At 36.8% G+C, this 24296-nt stretch overlaps 1 protein-coding gene across 1 annotated transcript; it reads left to right on the forward strand.

Moving 5' to 3' along the window:
* Positions 1-3508: 3508 nt before the first annotated feature.
* Positions 3509-12917, forward strand: LOC107847505 (pheophorbide a oxygenase, chloroplastic; the record flags this gene model as incomplete). The annotated part of the gene is given in 7 exon segments (NM_001324641.1): positions 3509-3960; positions 7799-8034; positions 8958-9084; positions 10322-10458; positions 10893-11052; positions 11985-12263; positions 12544-12917. Coding segments are annotated over 7 exon segments (1614 nt in total). The 5' UTR covers positions 3509-3540.
* Between the last annotated feature and the right edge of the window lie 11379 nt (positions 12918-24296).

Here is a 24296-nt window from a genome sequence, read left to right on the forward strand (position 1 = left end):
TATCGGTTTTTAAATATGTTAAACCAATAACCAAATCAATAAGATATTTTTTATCGGTTTTCAGTTCATCGATTTTTAGTTCTTAACGGTTCGATTTTCGGTTTAACCGATAAGAAAATACTCATAAAATAAAAATAGTAGTAATTAACATCTTAGTTTCAATTAAAAATCCTACGTAATGTGTTTTAATTTACAAGAATCTTCAAGTTTGAACTAAATGTTGTTAGAAGAAATTAAGAGTTTGTATAATTGGAATAATAGGTTTGTTAATTGGTAGAAATTAAAGAGAAATATATAATAAGTCATATATATATTCTTATTGGGTTATCGGTCTACCCAATAAGAAAAAATCAAACCGAATCAATAACCTAATAAATTTTTTTTATAAAATCATTAACAAACCGTTAACTCAATAGCAATAAATCAATAACATTTTTATCGGTTCGATTTATTGGTCGGTTCGGTTTTTGTGTGATATGCTTCATCCATTGAGCTAGAATTTTGAATAAGAGGTTTGAAAATGAGGGGGGAAAATTGATTTTTTCTCAAAATATTGATGGGAATACAACCTTTATATTGAAGCTAAATTTATTTTTCCATAAAAGAAAAGCAAAGAACAAAATTACTACTACTAAGGTTGTGTTTTCATATTTTTCCATACTTTGAAAATGACTTTCTTATTAGTGAGAATGTTGGAAAAATGACTTCTTTAAATGACATTTCAAGCTCATTTTCTTCTTCCTGTTTGTCCAAAACCAGGGGTTAGAGCTACCCTTGGGCCAGGTTCATCCGAATTCGCTTTGGCAGAAAATTATATTCTCTCTATATATAAATAAAAATTATTTTTTATGTATATATAGTAGATGTTGAATTCCTTCGATTAGTTCGTACGTTTACTTGTGAATTTTCTTAGTGATGATCTTGACTCCACTACTGTCCAAAATATATTAGAGATTTCCTTTACCATATTCCTTAACATCTTCTTAAATAAGGAATAAAAACATAAATTGGAAAAAGAAATATATATTTCAACGCTTATTTAAAATTAATTAAGTGATATGATTCTTACTTTAATTTTTGACTACAGTATTAAAGTTTCTTACTCCATACAACTGTTAATCTTAAATTACTTCATTAGTTATAAACATTTGTCTCTTCCCGTGGGCTCGTTTCGTTGGGAAATAAGTTATTTCACATGATTAATTAATTATTTTGGAATCGATAAGAACAACACTTCAATTAAGTTAGAGAAAATGGTCAAAAGCTTCCAACCTTTACCTCAAATCTCAACTACACACTTACACTTTGCTGAGGTACCCTGAACTATTTTATAGTGAAATTATTACGCCCTTGAACTATTTTAAAGTGAAATTATTACCCTCTTGAAAACCAACAACTAGTCATTTGAGCATGTGGTGTGATGCACGCGCTGCCACATCATGTCACATCTTTTTTTGTTACTCTAAAAAAATTAATTATTTAACATTATTATTTTCTTTTTTTCTTCCATTTTGCTCCATTTTCTTCATCTTCTTGGGTCAAAAATAGAAAATGAGTGTGTAAATGTACCTCACACATACACACGTATGTTCTTCTTCTACCCATTAATGACGGATAAATGCTCCTCAAAGCTTTTCATCTCTTTTTGCTCAAGATCGCTATTAAGGGCGAATTCTCCCCCATTGTGTAAATTTAAAGCTTTGAGCTTGTCATTAATGGCGGATCTTGAGCAAAAATAGAGAAAATTGGAGAAATGGGTTGAAAATTGTACGTGGGTTTTGTTGGAAATTATATATGGCATTGTAAAAATTCAAAGCTTTGAACTCGCCATTAATGGCGATCTTGAGCAAAAGGAGAGGAAATCAAAATTCTTGAATTTTTGCAAGTTTTTTGAATCGGAATTCTTCATATTCCTCATTCAAGAATTCATTAATCGGAGAAATCTTATTGTTTTCTTAGTTCAAGTGTTTCTTGGTTTCGGTAATAACATTTTTCAAATTATCAAAAAACACCATTAATCAAAATTTGGAGATAAGAAAGATGAAGAATTTCATTAATGAGTTTTTTGTTTTGAAAAAAGAAGATGAAGACATGATGTGGCAATCAAAAAATAAAGAATTTTAAGTGAAATGGACTCAACTGACGCGGTCATGGGCGGTGTAGTCACGTCCGTTGACACGTCAGCAACTGGGAGGGTAATAAATTCGGTAAAAATAAGTTTAGGGGGTAATAGGTCACCTTTAAAAGTTGAGTGTGTAGTTGAGATTTCGACTAAAGGTTGGGAGGGTAATAAACCATTTTCTCATTAAGTTATTTTGTAGTTTTATCTCTGTATAAAATAAGTCATACTAAAACTAATTTTGGTATTATTTATCCGTTATCCCTCGTATCGAAAGAAATTTTAAAAAATTACATAACATCACAGTTTATCTCTACTAAATTACATAAAATTCATACCTTTTCTATTAATTTCCTAAATCTTTTTTTGTTTCTAAAAACATCTATTAACCATAAATTTCCAAATATCTCTATCTGGTCTAATTAATGTATTATGTATCTCAACTACATAATTTCAGAAATTGATGTATATTGGTAATCAAAATTATATATCTGGATGCTAATAATGTTTTCGAGAAAAAAAATGAAGTAATTAATTACTATATTTTTAAAAGTTCAAAATTATGTATCTTTATTTCAAAATTATGTATGTGAATGCTATTATTTATGTCTATTTTAAAATTATGCATTCGAATGTTAATTATGTATCTGAAATTGCAAAATAAAGAATTATTTGTAATTTAATAAAGAGTAAAAATAAATGGGTTCCTCCTCCTTAATTGTCTTGATAGGAGTCTGAGTATGAAAAATTTTTGGTAGGAAGCGCTACGGATGGAAAATAAAAATAAAAAGCTTTTATTTTCTGGACCCTCTTTACAAACATATACTACCTCCGTCCCAAATTATGTGTGGTTATTTGATTGGAGACGATATTTAAGAAATAAGTATCGACTTTGTTAAAGTTATAAAATTACCCTTCTTAAAGAAAAGAATAATAGTAGTTAAATTCAAGTGAAACCACTTTTAATTGAAAAGACAAATAAAAAAAAGAATAATAATTTTTAAAATCAAGTGAGACAACTAAGGGTAAAATTATAATTGTGTCTTTAAAAATTTATCAAATAAGTAAAGACGACATTTTTTTGGGACGGACCAAAAAGAAAATAATGATACATAATTAGTCGGTACTCACATTGGAGTCCGACTAATCCAAATTCGCGCTGCATAGGACCCCATTCGAGGAGAAACGCTTTTTACCAAGAATTTTTTCATACCCAGAACTCAAATCCGAAATCTCTTCTGATTAAGGAAGGAGCATCCCCATCCGCCGCACACCGTAAAAAAACAGACCAAACATAATTCAACACATTGTTCATATCTTACACGCAAAGCCTTCTTCCATTGAAAATCTTGAATATATATATATATATATATATTATACGTTTTAGTAACTCAAAAACAAAAAAAATAAGAATCAACTCAATGGCTTCTTCTTCTTCTTGTATGTTAGTATTCTCACCATTACCAACTCTTTCAATTTCTTCTTCCGTTCATTCTTCACTCCCAATCACCAAACCCCACAATTTTCTTCAACTCAAAACAAGAAAAGACAGGCCAATTATACCACTTAGAGTATCTGCACCTCCAACAACACCACCTATTGAAGAACAAGAATCATCTACTAGTACTGTTATACAAGATGATGAACAAGATTTGTCTTCATATTCGAAGTTTTCATGGAGGGATAATTGGTATCCAGTTTCGCTTGTTGAGGATCTTGATCCAAGTTTGCCTACACCATTTCAGCTACTGAATAGGGATATGGTTATCTGGTTTGATAAATCTGGGTCTCAGTGGGTTGTTCTTGATGATAAATGCCCTCATCGTCTTGCTCCACTATCTGTAAATATCTAATACACCCCACTTCTCTATTTTGCTTTGAAATGATTTTTATCTTCCAAGTATCTTGGTTTTCTTGAGTTTCAGGTGTGCGAGTTTCCTACCTGAACGATGGTAATATTTCAGCTGAAGAAGTGAATAATTGATGGTTGAGGTGTATTTTTAATAAATTATTGGTGATACTTCAGGTAGAAAACTCGTACACGTGATAGGTGTGTGAGTGTGTTGTTCCTACCTGAACGATGGTAATATTTCAGCTTGAAAAAGAGTGAATAATTGAGTTGTATTTTGATAAATAATTGGTGATAGTTCAGGTAATGAACTCGTACACGTGATAGGTGTGTGAGTGTCCTGTCTGAACTGTCTCAACTATCAACTGTTCACGTTTCCTACCTAAACGATGTTAATAATTGAGGTGTATTTTGATAAATAATTGTTGATCGATGAGACAGTAAATTCGTACCTCTGATAGGTGTGTGAGTGTCGTGTCTGAACTGTATGAACTATCAACTGTACACGTTTCCTACCTAAACGATGGTAATATTTTAGCTAGAAAAAGAGTGAATAATTGAGGTGTATTTTGATAAATAATTGTTGGTAGTTTAGGTAATAAACTCGTACACGTGATACAGTAGATGATGAACAAGATTCGTCTTCGTATTCGGAGTTTTCATGGAGGGATAATTGGTATACAGTTTCGCTTGGTGAAGATATTGATCCAAGTTTGCCTACACCATTTCAGTTACTTAATAGGGATATGGTTATTTGGTTTGATAAATCTGGGTTTCAGTGGGTTGTGCTTGATGATAAATGCCCTCATCGTCTTGCTCCATTATCTGTAAATATCTAATACACCCACTTCTCTATTTTGCTTTGAAATGATTTTATCTTCCAAGTATCTCGGTTTCTTGAGTTTCATAGCTGAACTAAACTAAAACTATTAGGTGTGTGAGTTTTCTACCTGAACGATGGTAATATTTCAGCTAAAAAAGTGAATAGTTGATAGTTGAGGAGTATTTTGATAACTAATCAGTGATAGTTTAGGTAATAAGCTGGTGTGCGAGTTTTCTACTGAACGATGGTAATATTTCAGCTAAAAAAGTGAATAGTTGATAGTTGAAGTGTATTTTGATAAATAATCAGTGATAGCTTCAGTTAATAAACTCGTACACGTGATAGGTATGTGAGTGTCTTGTCTGAACTATCAACTGTTCACGTTTCCTACCTAAACGATGGTAGGAGTAATATTTTAGCTAGAAAAAGAATGAATAATTGATAGTTGAGGTGTATTTTGATGAATAATTTGTGATAGTTCAGGTGGAAAACTCGTACTGGTGATAGGTGTGTGAGTGTGCTGTTCCTGCCTGAACAGCTAAAAAAGTGAATAGTTGATAGTTGAGGTGTATTTTAATAAATAATCAGTGATAGTTCGTGTAATAAGCTCGTACACGTGATAGGTATGTGAGTGTCCTGTCTGAACTATCAACTGTTCACGTTTCCTAACTAAACGATGGTAGGATTAATATTTTAGCTAGAAAAAGTGAATAATTGATAGTTGAGGTGTATTTTGATAAATAATTGGTGATAGTTCAGGTAGAAAACTCGTACACGTGATAGGTGTGTGAGTGTGCTGTTCCTACCTGAACGATGGTAATGTTTCGGCTAGAAAAAAGTGAATAAGTGATTTGAGGTGTATTTTGATAAATAATTGGTAATAGTTCAGGTAGAATACTCGTACGCGTGGTATGTGTGTGAGTGTGTTGTTCCTACCTGAACGGTGGCTATATTTCAGCTAGAAAAAATGTGAATAAGTGATAGTTGAGGTGTATTTTGATAGTTAAGGTAGAAAATGCGTACACGTGATATGTGTGTGAGTGTCCTGTCCAAACTATGAATTGTTCACGTTTCCTACCTAAACGATGGTAATATTTTAGCTAGAAAAGGAGTGAATAGTTGATAGTTGAGGTATATTTTGATAAATAATTTGTGATAGTTTGGGTAGAAAACTCAAACTAGGTGTGGACTTGTCTTGAGCCGGGGGCCTATCGGAAACAACCTTTCTACTTCTCTTGAAGTAGTGGTATGGACTGCGTACATCTTACCCCCCAGACCCCACCAGGTGGGAATGCACTGGGTTTTTTGTTGTTGTTGTTGTTGGGTAAAAAACTCGTACACATGATAGGTGTGTGAGTGTGTTGTTCCTACCTGAACGATGGTCATATTTCAGCTAGAAAAAAGCGAATAAGTGTTAGTTGGGGCGTGCTTTGGATAAATAATTGGTGATGGTTCAGGTAATAAACTCGTATACGTGATAGGTGTGAGTGTGTTTTCTGAACTATCTACTATTCACTTTTCCTGCCTAAGCGATGTTAATATTTCAGCTAGAAAAAGAGTGAATAATTGAGGCTTATTTTGATAAATATTGGTGATAGTTCGAGGTGTGTGAGTGTCTTGTCTGAACTATCAACCGTTCATGTTTCCTACCTAAACGATGGTAGTATGTCAGCTATAAAAGGAGTGAATAATTGAGGTGTATTTTGATAAATAATTGTTGATAGTTTAGATAGTAAACTCGTACACGTGATACGGTAGATGATAAACAAGATTCGTCTTCGTATTCGAAGTTTTCTTTGGAGGGATAACTGGTATCCAGTTTCACCTGTTGAAGATCTTGACGCTACTTTGCATACACCCTTTCAGCTACTTGATAGGGATATCGTTCTTTGGTTTGATAAATCTGGGTCTCTGTGGGTTGCTTTAGATGATAAATGCCCTCATTGTTTTGCTCCGCTATCTGTAAATATCCAATACACCCCACTTCTCTATTTTGCTTACAAATGAGTTAAATGATCAAAAATACTGCTAAAGTGTCCCGCTTTTTTGAGTTTCGTATTAACTGTTTTACTTTTCTTAGTTGAACGATGGGTGATATTACAAGTAGGGAAAGTGAACAATTGGCAGTTGAGATGTGTTTTGATGAATAGTTGGTGATAGTTCATGTAGAAAACTCATACACGTGATACTATCAAGTATGAAATTTGAAAAATCGAGATATTTTAGTCTTTAGATGTGTTAATGATCAAAAATACCGCAAAGGTATTCCAATACTTTGAGTTTTGTAGCAGAAGTATCATGTGTGCGAATTTTCTACCTAAACTATTACCAATTATTTATCAAAACATATCTCACCTATTGATTGTTTGTTTTCCTACCTGAACAATGTTGATATTTCAGGTAGAAAAAATGAATAATTGATAGACAAGCAGTGTTTCGGTAAATAATTTTGGTGATTCTTCACTTTTTCCACCTGATGATGGTAATATTTCACGTAGGAAATTGAACAATTGATAGTTAAGGTGTATTTTGATAAATAGTTGGTGATACTTCACTTTTCCTACATGGACAACAATAATATATATCAGGTAGGAAAACTGAATAGTTGAGAGTTAAGGGTGCGTTTTGATAAATTATTGGTGATAGTTCAGCTAGATTGTTCACTTTTCCTTCTTGAAGGATGCTGATATTTTAGGTAGGAAAGTGAATAATTGATAATTGGGTGTGTTTCGATGTATGTTGCTCGTACTCGTCAAAAATGTCAATGGGTGCATGTCAGATTCGCCAAAACTAGTGTATTTTGAAGAATCCGACACGGGTGCGACATTGAAAGTGAAGAGTCTGCGCCGCTTAGGTTTCGATAAATAATTGGTGATAGTTTAGTTAGGAAACTCGCACACATAGTTCAGATACGAAACTTGAAAAATAAAGATACTTCACTCCTTAAAAATTGGAAAAAAAAAATGATGGTTTTGATGTATGGGTATTTTTTCGTTTTTGTTTGTAGGAAGGGAGATTAGATGAAAATGGGCATTTGCAGTGTTCATATCATGGATGGTCATTTAACGGTTGCGGATCTTGTACAAGGATTCCTCAAGCTGCATCTGAAGGACCTGAAGCTAAAGCGTTTCAGTCTCCGAGGGCCACTGCTACTAGATTTCCTACTATGGTTTCACAAGGACTACTCTTTGTTTGGCCTGACGAGAATGGTTGGGAGAGAGCTCAGGCAACAAAGCCCCCTATGTAAGTTTCCGTTGATTCTTGATTAGTTTATTAAACTACTACGTTGTTTAGTAATCATGTGAAGTTAGTTTATATTATATTATGCTAATTGGTTGTCTTTATTATAGTGACTTAGTTTATATTATCCTAATAGCCAATCTTTTACTATAGTGACTTAGTTTATATTATACTAATCGGTTATCTTTACTATAGTGTGACTTAGTTTATATTTATAATAATTGGTTGCTTTACTATAGTGACTTAGTTTATATTAAACTAATCAGTTATCTGTAACTATACTGACTTAGTTTATATTAGACTAATTGGTTATCTTTACTATAGGGACTTGGTTTATATTATACTAATCGGTTATCTTTTACTGAAGTAACTTAGTTTATATTATACTAGTCACTTCTCTGTAATTATAGTGACCTAGTTTATATTATACTAATTGGTTATCTTTACTGTAGGGGCTTAGTTTATATTGTAATAATCGGTTATCTTTTACTACAGTGACGTTGTTTATATTATACTACTTGGTTATCTGTAACTATGGTGACTTAGTTTATATTATATACTAATTGGTTGTCTTTACTATAGGGACTTAGTTTGTATTATACTAATCAGTTATGTACTTAGTTTATATTATACAAATCGGTTATCTTTACTATAGTGACTTGTTTAATACGTTGTTTGTATTTTATTAAGCTGTTGTTCAATGACAAGGCTGATTTGGTGAGCTGAGAGGGTATCTCAGTGGGTTGAGGCCCTCTGTCCTTCATGTGTGGTTAATCCCATTTCTTTCCCCTTCACGAAAAAAAAGTTATTAACTCATTGATCGAGATAATGAGGCTGATTTGGTTTATATTATAATCGGTAACCTTGCCTATACTCTTAGTGGAATTAAAATAATTTCGATTAGTTGTTTAATGGGATATTTCTAGGTTGCCTGAAGATTTTGATAAGCCAGAGTTTGCAACAGTGACAATTCAGCGTGATTTGTTTTATGGCTATGACACTCTCATGGAGAACGTCTCTGATCCTTCTCACATTGATTTTGCGCATCACAAGGTAAGTATGCAACATTTGTTCCCCTGTGACTTCTAATTTAGTGTCTCAAACTCAGCTTGACTAATTTTCAAGCATAGATCAAGTTTTGCTCTACTCGTTGCAGGGTAGATCTGAGTTCAGCGTTAGTATTAGACCAGCATGATATGTTGTTCAAACTAGTAAGAAAGCTCAAACTGAAATGAGTTCCACTAGTTTGCGATAAGGACTGAGTGCAAACTGGTTACTAGCCTTGACTGGGACCTTCAACGAACGATCAAAGATTAAGCTCAATAATCAGCAAACTGATGCTCTTAACTGTATAAACTTGTTTGTCCCACTATTTTATATGGCCACTTCCTAACTATGCTATGGAGACTCCTTCCATATCACTATAGTTGACCCGAGTTATTAGCCGCTATGTTGCTCGGACTGTTCAAAAATGTCGGTGGGTACGTTGGGATTCTCTAAAACTAGTGCATTTTTGGAGAATCCGACACGGGTGCAACATCAAAAGTGAAGAGTCGTCACAGCTTAGATTAGCAAGGTCCTAAAAAGAAAATATCAATCAATTACCAGTTGGAGTCTCTAAGAGATTCATTTAAACTAATAGGTGAAATATACAAAAGTGAGTTAATCTTTTGATGAAGTGATATGTGATCGTTGAGATGATGTCTGTAGGTGATTGAACTTTTAGATAAGACACCTTCCCATTCAAAATGAAGGGCTTAAGTAAATTTGTACTAAAAATAGAATGTAGTCTATTTAGTTGGGCACTTGGTAGTTGGTACTAAACAACTAGATAACAAGAAGGAATAAACAAGTGACGTCTGAAAACCTGGATAGGATATTGATCATGCAAAACTTAGCAGAGAGGCAGAGTTCAGGGAGTGGTAAGGCTTGTCAGTTACCGTAGCCAATCAGAAATGGAAACAGATCAATCAGAGGATGCCTGTAATGGACACTTTTTGGAGGTCGCCAGCATACCCGTAATGCTGAGGAATACAATATTTACCAGTTTCAAAAAAAAAAAAAAAAAAAAAGATTAATCAGAGGATGGTGGTGGGTTTGAGACAGAAGTCAAGAAGGCAAGAATCAGCTCTTCTATACGTATGCATCTCGTTGGGAATAAACAGTTATATACACTACTAATAAAGTTGTCAACCTTTATTATCATAGGGGTTGTTACATACCCCACTGCTGCAGCTTGCTCAGTGTCCAACAATGAAATTCTTTTAGCATACTCATTTATATTTTACAGGTTACTGGAAGGCGTGATAGAGCCAAGCCCTTGCCATTCAAGATGGAGGCCTCTGGACCCTGGGGTTTTGCCGGTGCAAACAATGATAAACCAAAAATTAGTGCAAAATTTGTCGCACCTTGTTACTCCATGAATAAGTAAGTTCATCATCCTAAAATAGATCATCTTTCTTGACTATCAAGGCAAGCAATGTATCAATTATTAGTGATTACGAAGTCCATTATCTGCCAACAAGTTGGGTGTTGTTGATCAGTAGCATTATGTATTTATGTCCGTGGGCATTATATCCCGTTTAACACTTGGGTTCTGTAAGGTTAATAAATGCTAGTAATTGTTTTGATCATTTAGTGTAAAGATTTTTATATAGAAATCATGGGTTGAAAGCTTTCAAAACCTGGTGCACGGTCCCGTTTGTCCGAGGCTTTGCAGGCATTGATAAATGGCAGTTTGCCATGTCCTTCTTGTTTGGTGTGCATGCATGATTTATCTGTTCTATGTAAATGTTAGCTGCATTCATTCTGCAACTATTTGACAACCTGTATGACTAAGGTCTCATTGGAAATTTGTACAGAATAGAGATCGACACGAAGCTTCCAATCGTGGGAGATCAGAAGTGGGTGATATGGATTTGTTCCTTCAATGTACCAATGGCACCAGGAAAGACCCGATCAATTGTTTGCAGTGCTCGAAACTTCTTCCAGTTTGCAGTGCCCGGGCCTGCTTGGTGGCAGGTAATAATGCACCCATTTTACAATTATCTGTGGAAATTCGGCTCTTCTATGTGCTATCTTTCCTACTTCCTAGTGACTCAGCTTATGTGCTTCAGCGACATTTTATCTGTCAATTGTTTATCAAAATCTGATTGCCGGCTTCAGAAAAGAGGGTAATAATTCAAAATCGTGGTGTCTGATCCGCAGCCAATCTCCTCTACGCTTGTATTACACACCTTCTGGAAACAAAATGGAGTTTGCAATTAAATACTACAAGTATTTTTGTTCATCTAGAGATTAGCTTTTGCCGTATGGTGTACAATATTTTCTTATATAACTTTACACAATGGGAAGAGGTCCTTGGAAACAAAAGAAAGTTGTTCATTCATGTCCGTAAACAAGTTCAATCTTGGGAACATGAGGTTGAGGTGGTGAAACATTTAATGTTACTTACAAAATCCAAAAAACCAAAGCATATTGGTGGTATATAGCTCCATCTTTTCTCTCATTTTGTCGATAGATCAGCATAACGTAGAAAAATATTATTACTTGGTCCGTGCATTTCTTATCTCACAATTTGGGAAAATCAACTTTTGTAGAGACTAGTTCAAATCAAGTGTCTTCTCTCATGTGATTTGCAAACTATGCACACAAATGAGGGACTCGGTGAAGTTAAAAATAGTGGAAAGTGTGTGTGTTAGCAATCCTTCTCTCTTTCAACGTAACTTGGTTGCCTGATACTTCGTCTAGAAGAAACCGCAAATGCATTAGTTGGAAGCTCATATTCATGGTGCAAAATCTATCATATAAGATACTCTTTCCTGCTTGTCTCTTTTCGGACTTCAAAGTTGATTTGTTGTCGTAGCATTAACGTTGATTTTGTTCAGTTGGGTGTCGGAAGGCTAACGATTATATAATGATGACGTGGAATTTTCATGATGTTCGGACAATAGGTTTTTCCGAGATGGCAAGAACACTGGACTTCGAATAAGGTGTATGATGGTGATATGATTGTTCTTCAAGGTCAAGAAAAGATTTTTCTTTCAAAGTCGAAAGAGAATGGTACTGATGTCAACAAGGATTATACAAAACTCACATTTACACCCACTCAAGCTGATCGTTTCGTCTTGGCTTTCCGAAATTGGCTTAGACGGCATGGCAATAGTCAACCTGAATGGTTCGGCAGCACAGACAACCAACCACTGCCTTCTACCGTCTTGTCCAAACGCCAGGTACTACTCTTGGACTCCGATCCCGCTACTCTTTCTTCAATCCATCGCGACTAAATTTTCATGTTACCAAAAGCATACAACAACTACTACGCCTTAATCCAAAACAATTTGATTTACTATATGCTTGATCGAAAATATGTGGGGTCTATCGGAAACAGCCTCTCTATCTCACATTTGAGGCAGTGGTATGGACTGAGTACACTTCCACTCCCCAGACCCCACTTGGTGGGAATATACTAGGTATGTTGTTATTGTTGATCGAAAATATGTAAATTTACAGATGATGGACAGATTCGAGCAACATACACTCAAGTGTTCGTCTTGCAGAAATGCTTACTACACATTCGAGAGGTTGCAAAAGTTTCTAATCGGCACAGTACTCGTGTGCTGTGCAACCGCTGGCATTCCTTCTGACGTTAACCTACGCATTATCTTGGGCTCGTTAGCGATTATAAGCGCTGGATTGGCATACATTCTCCATGAACTGCAGAAGAATTTCATCTTTGTTGATTATGTACATGCTGAAATTGACTAGAAGTCTAGGGAAATTTAGAACTCTAGTTGTATAAAAATTGTATACTGCAGAGTGTATTATTCATATACAATGTATATTTGTAAAGTTGCATGCTAGAAAATTTTGTTTCGGTTTTTAAAAACATTATACCATTATCATACCATATTAATTCGGTATGGTTCGGTATTTTGACGTTTGGTTTTGGTATTTTGCGGTATGATAATCGTTAACCATAGTTTGTTTAACTTTGACAATATATACACGTATACTAGAGTATTATTACTTCGACTTTTCAAAAGCACGTCTTAATTGCATCATAAAAATACATTACACATGTAGAAATATTAAAAATGAAGTACAAACAATTCCTTTTATTAGCCAGTTACACCAAAAAAACATTTCAATCAAAGATAGAGTAGCGTAAGTTTTAAAATCTAAACATTTTTATACTAATACTAAGTATTTTTTTTTTCCGTGTGTGTATATATATATATATATAAGTTACTTATGTAACTATATATACTTCAGTATGATATTCGGTATTTCGGTATGTCATTTGTAAATACCGTATATCATACCATATACTAAAAAAATTTAAAATATATACCATATACCATACCAAATACCATAATACCCAAAACCACTGTATCAAAAATTTCGGTTCGGTATGGTAATTCGGTATATATCATACCATGCCACCCCTAATTTTTGTAATTTTCAATAGATCAGGATCACTGGACGGCTGAGATTTGTTGGATTTGAGAGCTGGAGGATTTGTACACGTGGAGATTTTTTATTGGGTGGATGTGGTTTTTGTGGATTGTGGAGATTGGCCGTTGATGAAAGGAGGAATTAACGGTAGATTAAGGCATGTAAGAATATAGTTTGGAATTTCAATTTTTTTTTTTTAATTAGGCTGCTGCACTTGAGCCGGGGGGCTTTTAAAAATAGTCTCTCTATCTTCTCGAGGTAGTGACCATTGGTAAGTTTATCAAAGACGAAAGTGATTTATTTGATATTATGGATGACTGGTTACGGAGGGACCGTTTTCGTTTTTGTAGGCTGGTCTGGTCTATTGCTCTTTCCTTGTGCCTATTTCGCTGTAGGGGTTGGTTCATAGGCACACCTTTGTAACTTCATGGTATAGCCATGGATTGGCCAGTTCTTATTTGGAAGGCTGCAATTTTTTAACTGCCGCAGTTTCTACTCCTACTAATAGTTTAGCACGTTCGTTGTTGTTACTATTGGGTCCTGAAGCACAAGGAGATTTTATTCGTTGGTGTCAATTTTACCCTTCTCATATCTTATTTATGGGATTTTACTGGGTATGTTGTTGTTTTTGTATATTTTTAATCAAAAGTTGCGCTTTAATGCGATTTGAATTTTCGCGCACTAAAATTCTTAGAGGATGAACGTTTAAACACTAAGTGTGGGCGATGCAATTTTATTAAATTTAAATCCGTACAAAATTCGGATTATATTAAATTCAAAATATATTAGTCCCAAATAAATATTGTGGATTAATATAATTAAATTAATTATTTAAGTCCAAATAAGTATGGATTTAAATAAGGCCCAATATTTATTGGGTTAGTCCATTAATTTGGGCTACAAATGATGAACTCACTTTAATAAGCCCAAGATATTGTCATATTCTAGAGGCCCAAATAAGCTCTATGTGTCAAATGACGTGGCATGCCAAGTCAAGTGAAGGAGCCGATAGGACCGTGCCACATGTCAAACTGATGCAGCAGGCCCATGAAATAAAACCCCATAAAAGGCGCCACATCACTTAAATTTGATTGGTCAAAGGAAGTCCATATTCATCATGGCTCTTCCTTTCCTAACTATAAATAGGGGCTCATAATTTAGAAAGAAGGCCCCCAGACCCCCAGAATTCTAAGAAGCAGCAAGAGAAAGTTCGTGGATCAAACACCATAATTTCTCTAGAAAGCTCAAGCATTCAAATCAAGTTTATTAAGATTCAAGATCTAGACCGCAATATTCAAGAACAAGCTCAAAAGCCCTTAAATTCAAGCACAAGTCAAGATCAAGTCCCTCAAGTCCAACAAATCAAGTTCAAATTCAAGATTAAGATTCAAGCCCTTAAATTTATATTTGAAAAGGAGAATCAGAGCATTCATAGAGATTGTAACACTCGCATTGAAATTAATAAAATTCATTGTTGCAGTATTTTCTTGTCTCAAATTATTTATTTTTCGGTCTCATTGTCCAACAAATTCTAGTACGCCCAGTGGGACCAAATCTGCCCTACATCTTTTCTCCAGATTTGCAAATTTGTAGCCACCGCATAAAGATTGAAGCTCTATTGGTACTTCAAGACTCGTCATCAAATCTACACTTCGACAAGCCTTGAAGTAGGGGCATTTGTAGATATCTAAAATTTGTGAACTCTTCAAGAAGAATTCAAATTCTGTTAGCGTTCTAGGAGGCTACTTTACCTTAAATCCCGCCTATTTAAAGGGTAATATATTCCCTGAAACAGACATCTTGAATATCTCATAAACTCATGGGTATTCGTAAAAAGATCAACCATCTTGAATATCCCATAAACTCATGGGTATTCGTAAAAAGATCAACCATCTTGAATATCCCATAAGCTGATGGGTATTCGTAAAAAGATCGGGATCTTTAATATCCCATAAAATCATGGGATATTCATAAATAGATCATCCTATGTTCAAGAATAAGCTACTAACGGCCCTCGAATTACGAAATCATCCTATGTTCGAGAATAAGCCACTGACAACCCTCAAATTACGGAGAAAAATTCAGATGATGGGTATTCGTAAAAAGATCAGGATCTCCAATATCCCACAAAATCATGAGATATTCATAAAGAGATCATCCTATGTTCGAGAATAAGCTACTGACAGCCCTCGAATTACAAAATCATCCTATGTTCGAGAATAAGCCACTGACGACCCTCAAATTACGGAGAGAAATTAAGAGAGAAGAATCAAGGGAGGAACAGATTTGTAACCACAATCGTTTATCAATAAAAAAATTCTTGTTTCTTCATATTTTTGTTTGTGGTTAAAATTTATTTTCCATGAATTTAAATTATGTTGTAAACAAACTGGCACGCTCAGTGGGACGATCTCTACCTCTCATCTCAACTTTTCATACTTCGAAGTTTAAGAACAACGAAATGACTTCCAAGAAGGTCAATTCTCAATCAACTGCTTCCAAGGCTGTAGAATCAAAGTTCTCTGCTGAAGTAGAAAGCATCCTTGGTGTTACTTTCGGAAGCCTGGGAGCTGTCACAAGAAGCAAGGCAGGCTTGCTAGGACAATAAACACATCCAGTGTCATCCGCTCCAGCTTCAGTTTTTGGATCTTCTACCTCGAAAGGAACGAAATCCAATGCAAGTGCTTCAGAAGGAGGAAGCAGTGTGGCCGAATCGCTGAAAAGGACTTTAGCTCTACTTGAGCATTTTGGTTCCAAATACTCTAGAGCCAAGAGCGATGGTCGTTCAACAAATGCATCATCTCCACTTACTCCACATAAGCTAAGCACTTCAAAAATCAACTTATGTGATAATCCGTGTTACTCTCCAACATCTTCGGTGATCATGCAAGTAATGGTAAATGATGCCTCGTCTATGGAGGAGCAGCTTGCGAATTTGACAAAGGCAATTGAAGGCCTGACTAACTATGTTCAGAATCAAGAGGCTAAAATTGATAAGATAGTGGATATGGTGGAAGACTTGATAGACGGAGAATCTAGCCATGCGCAGGGAAAAGCTCCAGAGGTTCATGAGATAGAAAATCCTGTGAAACAAACGCCATCGACTAAAGAGGTGCAAGTTTCTGCTGAGGGAATGATCCCGATTGGGCAATTGAGGGAATTTATTAAAGGGATCCTCAAAGACAAGTATGATATTGTCACCAAGTCTTCCCTTGCATATGCCAAGCCTTACACTGCAAGAATAGATAGCCTCAAAATGCCTGCCGGCTATTAACCCCCCAAATTTCAACAATTTGAGGGCAAAGGTAATCCGAAACAACATGTCGCACACTTTGTCGAGACATGTAATAATGCTGGAACTTACAGTGACTATCTTGTCAAACAGTTTGTTCGTTTCCTAAAGGGAAATGCCTTTGATTGGTATACGGACCTTGAGCCTAATTCCATCGATAGTTGGGAGCAATTGGAACATGAGTTCTTGAATCGATTTTATAGCACAAGGAGTACAATGAGCATGGTAGAGGTCACAAATACTCGGCAAAGAAAGGACGAACCAGTCATTGACTTCATCAATCGATGGAGAAATGCTAGCCTAAACTGTAAAGATAAGCTCAGTGAAGCTTCTGCGATAGAGATGTGCATCCAAGAAATGTACTGAGGGCTTCTCTATATCTTGGAAGGCATTAAGCCAAAATCCTATGAAGAGTTAGCTACTCGTGCTCACGATGTGGAATTGAGCATGTTTTCTATTGGAAAGGAAGGAGAGCTTATCCATGACCCTCGAAGGGGAAAGGAAAAGTAAGAACCCAAGAGATGGGGTAAGTTTGTCCCAAAAAAATGATAACAAAGAATCCATGAATGTTGATGTGTCTCCGGTGAAAGTCACCATAAAGGTGAGCAAGAAGCAAAGTGTAAAGATGACTTCTGGAGCACATCCAAATCAGAAAACGTTAAAGGAGATGCAAGAAAAGGAATATCCCTTCCTTGATTCTGATTTTGCTGAGATTTTCGATTAACTCCTTCAGCATAAGCTCATCAAAATCCCAGAGATGAAGCGTCCCAACGAAGTCGGAACTAATTATTGTAAATATCACAGGCTCATAAGTCATCCTCTAGAGAAATACTGTCTTTAAAGATAGAGTTATGCAACTGGCAAAAGAGAAGAAAATCTTCTTCGACGATGAGACAGCCAGTTTTCATCAAATTTCTATCACTTTTGGCTCGCTCGACCCGGTTAAAATTTGTGTCAAAGAGCATAGTGAGGAGATATTAGAGCCTGATAGTTCTTCGGTTGACAAAGAAGATGATGAAGGTTGGACTCTAGTGACTAGACGCAGACACAAGAAGATGAGTCTGCGAAAGGATACGTACGAACAACTAACCGAAAGGAGAGTGGTAAAGAAACTAAGGAAACAGAAGTTAGTTGAACTCCCAAAGAAGACGAGGGTGACGGAGTTTCACCCCCAAAACTTCGGCTTTCGGTGACTTTAGAGGAATTCTTGCCGAGTTGGATTCGTGTAAAGACTGCCCAAGTCAACCTTGTCTTGTTTTAATACCTCCAAAGAGGGGGCAAAGGGTGAAAATCTACCCATGGAAGTTCCTTCAGTTTCCGAAAGGTTGGCTGAAACTCTTAGTGAAGAGGCACATATGTGTGATACCAAAATTACATTCACAAATAATGATCTTTTGCTTGGTGAGACCCTACATAATCGTCCCTTATACATGGTGGGTTAAATTCTAGGAAAGAAGATCAATAAAATCTTGATAGATGAAGGATCTAGAGTCAATATCCTACCTATCCGTACGATGAAGGAACTTGGCATCGCTACTAGCGAACTGGACGAAAGTTGTATAATAATCCAAGGCTTCAACCAAGGGGGCCATAGGGCCATGGGATGTATCAAGTTGGAGATTAGTGTGGATGATTTTTAATCAAAGCCATTGATGTATGTGATCGATGCCAAAACTTCATACAGTGTATTGCTTGGTAGACCTTGGGTGCACGGGAACAAAATTATCTCGTCCTCTTACTATCAATGCTTGAAGTACCTCAAAAACAGAGTGGAAAGAGCGATAGTCGCCGATGACAAGCCATTCACTGAAGCTGAGTCACATTTTGCTGATGCAAAATTCTACTTAAAGAATCATATTGTAGATAAGAAAAGGATTGAAGATGTCACCAAGACCAAGTGTGATGATCTTCTATCTAAGAAGGTCGCAGAGACTATCAAAAAATTCGCCAACAGGAAGCCCTTCTTCACTTCGAATAAAGAAAGCATCACTCTTACGAAAAAGAAGGCAACTCCTGTTCTTCGCTACGTGCCAAAGGTAAAGAAAGAGGAAGATCACTCACCTGATGCCCAAGATAATGTGCTAAAGGGGCTAACTTTACCTATCAGGAAGATTGATGCAATAAATCCATCCTCAAGGCTACTTGGGGAATCTGTGGCTCAAAATCCGCCACCAGATATGGCACTTCCTCCGAAGCGTACAAAAGAGGGATTTGATCCAAATGCATACAAGCTATTTGTAAAGGCTGGATATAATCCTAATGAGCCATTAAGGTTGGGCAAACTTCCATCGGAGGGTAATACCAGGCAAGCACGTGAAGGGCTAGGATACGCACAGCCACCTTCAATTCACATCTCCATAAGAAAGGCAGTCAGTAATTACATCACCGTGGAAGAAGAATCCACTGCCGCTAATAAAAGATCCTCCGTATTTGATCGACTTGGAGAATCAACCGCAAGAACTTCTGTGTTCGAAAGGCTGGGTGCTATAAATAAGAAGAAAAACAACAAGAGTCAAAGAAGTCGTTAACGAAAGATGCATCACTCTTCATTTAAAATCTAGAAGGATTTCTAAAGTTTGATTCCTTCTAGAATGAAGCGACAGACGGAATTGGTAGTTTCATGCAACGAGGTGTTAAAAGCGAAGGCGCATACTGTGGTTTATACCAAGAAACACGAAGAAGATGGAGAGAGTGTTGGCTCCTCATATCATGTTACAACTCAGAACGAGAAAGACATCTCGTCTCAAATAAAGGTTGATGAAGAAATAGAAAATGTCTTTTGGTGTTGTCATATATCTGTCAATGACGATGATCCTCAAGAGGAGGAAGATGCGGGAGATACTCTATCACAACTTGAAGAAGGAGTAAAGGCCACAATAGATCCCTTAAAGGAAGTTAATCTTGGAACCGATGAAGAACCAAGACCAACTTACCTGAGTGAGTTTCTAGAAGTAGGGGAAGAAATCGCTTATATGGACATACTCAAAGAATATATGGATGTCTTCTCCTAGAGCTATAAGGAAATGCCTGGCTTAGATCCAAAAGTAGCGGTCCATCAGTTGGCAGTCAAGAATGGTGCTCGTCCTATTAAGCAAGCCCAAAGACGCTTTAGGTCGGAGTTGGTTCCACTGATCGAAAATGAAGTTAACAAACTTATTGAAGCTGGCTTTATTCGTGAAGTCAAATATCCCACGTGGATTTCAAGTATTGTTCCAGTACGGAAAAAGAATGGCCAAATTCGAGTTTGTGTTGACTTTCGAGATCTCAACAATGCATGCCCTAAGGATGATTTTCCAATCCCCATACCGGAGTTAATGATTGATGCCACCATTGGTTATGAGGCAATGTCCTTCTTGGATGGTTCATCCGGCTACAATCAAATCGTATGGCGCCAAAGGATGAAGAACTCACTGCATTTCGTACGCCTAAAGGTATTTATTTCTACAAGATGATGCCTTTTGATTTGAAGAACGCTGGCTCCACTTATCAAAGGGCTATGCAGAACATCTTTGACGGCCTGCTCCATAAAGATGTTGAATGCTATGTGGATGATCTAGTGGTGAAGTCAAGAAAGAGAGACGACCACTTAAAAGACCTAAAAATGGTATTCGAGTTACTTCAAAGATATCAACATAGGATGAATCCATTGAAGTATGCCTTTGGAGTTACTTCAGGAAAATTTCTTGGCTTCATTGTGCGACACCGAGGAATTGAAATTGATCAAGCTAAAATTGATGCAATTTTGAAGATGCCCGATCCTCGGGATATTCATGAGTTAAAAAGCCTTCAAGGAAGGCTAGCATATTTAAGGAGGTTCATCTCAAACCTGGCTGGAAAATGTCAATCATTTAGTCGTCTTATGAAGAAGGACACTCCCTTCAAATGAGACCAAACTTGTAGTAATGTCTTTGAGAGTATCAAATCGTACTTAATAAAATCAACAGTTCTTGCGGCACCCATACTTGGGAAGCCGTTGATACTCTATGTCGCGGCACAAGAAAGGTCGGTTGGAGCACTACTGGCTCAAGAAAATAGTAAAGGAAAAAAACACTCTCTTTACTATCTGAGCAGAATGATGACACCAAAGGAGCTAAAGTATTCTCCAATTGAAAAGTTATGGTTGGCATTGGCCTTCTTAATTCAAAAGATGAAACACTACTTTCAAGCTTATGTGGTTCATTTCGTGTCTAGGGCAAATCCCATCAAGTTTGTAATATCGAAACCTGTCCTTAGTGACCGACTTGCAAGATAGTACCTTCAATTTCAATAGTTTGAGATTGTGTATGTTCCACAAAAGGCCATAAAGGGACAAGCATTGGCTGACTTCTTAGCAGACCGCTCGATACCTGATGATTAGGAACTGAGCGATGAACTTCCTGATGAATATGTAATGGTCATTGAAGCTAGACCCCCATGAAAGATGTGCTTTGATGGTGCCGCACATCGAGATGGAGCTGGTGCTGGGGTAGTATTCATCACTCCACTAGAAGAGGTCATCCCATACTCTTTTACCCTAATAAATCGTTGCTTTAATAATGTTGCTGAATATCAAGCTTTAATACTTGGACTCGAGATGGTAGTGGACATGAAGCAACTGTAATTACAAGTCTTTGGTGACTCCCAATTGGTGATCAAACAGCTTTTGGGAAGCTATGAAGTCAGAAAGTCTGAGCTGCGACCATGCCATGATTATATACAGAAGTTGATGGGGTGGCTTGGAGGAGTAACCCTTCAACATGTGCCAAGGAGAAAAAATAAGCAAGCTGATGCCCTAGCTGCTCTAGCCTCAACCCTAACTCTTCCAAATCAGACCCAAGTTACTGTCCGCCAAGAATGGGTAGTACCGCTGTCAGATGAGGATGTGGAAACAAGGTTGAATGCCTCGTTGCCATGTCTGAAGCTGTAAAAGAAGATTGGCGACAACATATTATTGATTACTTATGTTATGGGATACTTTCAGAAGATCCAAGGAGAAAGACTGACATTCGTCGTCGTGTACCTCGCTTCTTTTACTACAAAGACACACTGTACAGAAGATCATTTGAAGGAGTACTCTTACGATATTTGGGAGAGGAAGAAGCAATTTAAGCTTTGCAAGAAGCGCACTCGGGAGTTTGTGGATCACATCAGTCTGGACCGAAGCTCCATTTTCACATTAAAAAGATGGGATATTATTGGCCAACGATGGTGAAAGATTGCTTGGACTACGCGATAAGATGCAAAACTTTCCAATTCCATGCAAATTTTATACATCAACCTCCAGAGGTGCTACATCCAACTGCATCTTGGCCATTCAATGCTTGGGGAATGGATGTTGTTGGTCCACTACCAAAGTCTTCTGGTGGACATTTATACATCTTGGCTGAGATAGATTACTTCTCAAAATGGGCCGAAGCTGTTGCTCTCAAGGAAGTAAAGAAAGAAAATGTTGCGAACTTCATCCGAGTGAATATCATTTACCACTTTGGAAACCCTCAATATATAATAACTGACAATGTCAAGCCATTTGATAACAAGTTGATGAACAAGATTTGTGACCTCTTTGGCTTCAAGCAACTTAAGTCTTCAATGTATCATGCTGCCACCAATGGTCTAGCTGAAGCCTTCAATAAGACTTTATGCAACTTGTTGAAGAAATTCATCTCCAAATCCAAACGAGACTAGCATGAGCAAATGAAAGATGTTTTATGGGCGTATAGGACAACTTACCGTACACCAACACAAGCAACCCCATACTCACTTGCTTTTGGAGTTGAAGCAGTCCTACCACTTGAGCATCAAATACCTTCTTTGAGACTGGCTATTCAAGAAGGGCTCACCGATGAAGAAAATTCTAAGTTGCATCTTTCAGAGTTAGAAGTTCTTAATGAGAAGAGGCTGGAGGCTCAACAAAATCTTGAATGCTATCAATCCCAGCTATCTCGTTCTTTCAACAAAAAGGTTCGCTTGAGGTGCTTCCAAGTTGGAGATCAAGTTCTTGCAGTAAGAAGGCCCATTATCACTTCTCATAAATCTGGGGGCAAATTCAGCTTGAAGTGGGATGGACCATATGTCGTATAAGAGGCATATTCAAATGGTTCTTACAAGCTTGTTGATGCAGATGGCGTGAGGATTGACCCCATCAATGCCAAGTTCTTGAAGAAGTACTATCCTTGAAGGGAGATGACACTCCTTAAGGCACGAGTATAAAATGCATGTACACTCCTTAAGGCATGAGTATAAACTGCATGTACACTCCTTAAGGAACGAGTATAAAATGCATGTACACTCCTTAAGGCATGAGTATAAACTGTATGTGCACTCCTTAATACACGAGTATAAACTGCATGTCCACTCCTGGCCCGTAAGAGTATAAACTGTGTACGGCTAAAAAAAAAAATAAAAGTCCGCTAGGTTGAAAACCTCGAAAGAGGCGGCCTAGGGAAAAGTTAGGACACACACACAAAAAAAACACTCACCCAGAACTACGTTGTGACTTGATCCTCTTCATTGAGGTACATAGGTGCTTGGAATCTCATTCCGAGTTCAGTTGCATGAGTGTCAAAAAAAGATGTTCCTACAGTGTCTGTCATATGGACGCCAAGTATGAAACTATTTTAATTTTGGACTTACTCCAAATTTTTGTGACTCAATGGGGGCAACCCGTCGAAAAAAAAAAAAGAGTTTCTTTAATGGAATTTGAAATGCTAAAGTTCTCCAAGCCTATAACTAAAAGGTAACTGAAGTTTCCATGGATTAAGGTGGACAAAAGTTGTCCCTTTGCACCTTAAGATGGTCTCTAATGGGTTTATCCTTAAAAGGATATCGAAATTTTCATGCCTTAAGGTGGACAAAAGTTGTCCCTTTACACCTTAAGTTGGCCTCTAACGGATTTATCCTTAAAAGGATCTCAAAATTTTTATGTCTTAAGGTGGACAAAAATTGTCCCTTTGCACCTTAAGCTGGCCTTTAACGGGTTTATCCTTAAAAGAATATCAAAACTTCCATGCCTTAAGGTGGACAAAAATTATCCCTTAGCACCTTAAGCTGGCCTCTAACGGGTTTATCCTTAAAAGGATCTCAAAATTTTCTTGCCTTAAGGTGGAAAAAATTTGTCCCTTTGCACCTTAAGCTAGCCTCTCGCAGATTTATTCTTAAAAGGATATCGAAATTTTCATGCCTTAAGGTGGACAAGATTTGTCCCTTTGCACCCTAAGCTGAACATTGAAAAGGGCCCATACTTACAGAAAATCACTGCACCGTCTTCAAGTAGAATTGGTCAGACTTAAGGTGACGGAGGCGAAGTTAAACTCTCGCACCTTAAGCTGACGTCCATCGTCTTCAAGTAAAATTGGTCGGACTTAAGGTGACGGAGGCGAAGTTAAACTCTCGCACCTTAAGCTGATGTCCACCGTCTTCAAGTAAAATTGGCCGGACTTAAGGTGACGGAGGCGAAGTTAAACTCTCGCATCCTAAGCCGATTGTTGCATATTTCTATCTATTTCAACTCTCCAAAAACAAAAAAAAAAAAAAAAAA

Source organism: Capsicum annuum, chromosome 11, assembly GCF_002878395.1.
Source record: "Capsicum annuum cultivar UCD-10X-F1 chromosome 11, UCD10Xv1.1, whole genome shotgun sequence".
In the NCBI taxonomy this organism is placed as follows: Eukaryota; Viridiplantae; Streptophyta; class Magnoliopsida; order Solanales; family Solanaceae; genus Capsicum; species Capsicum annuum.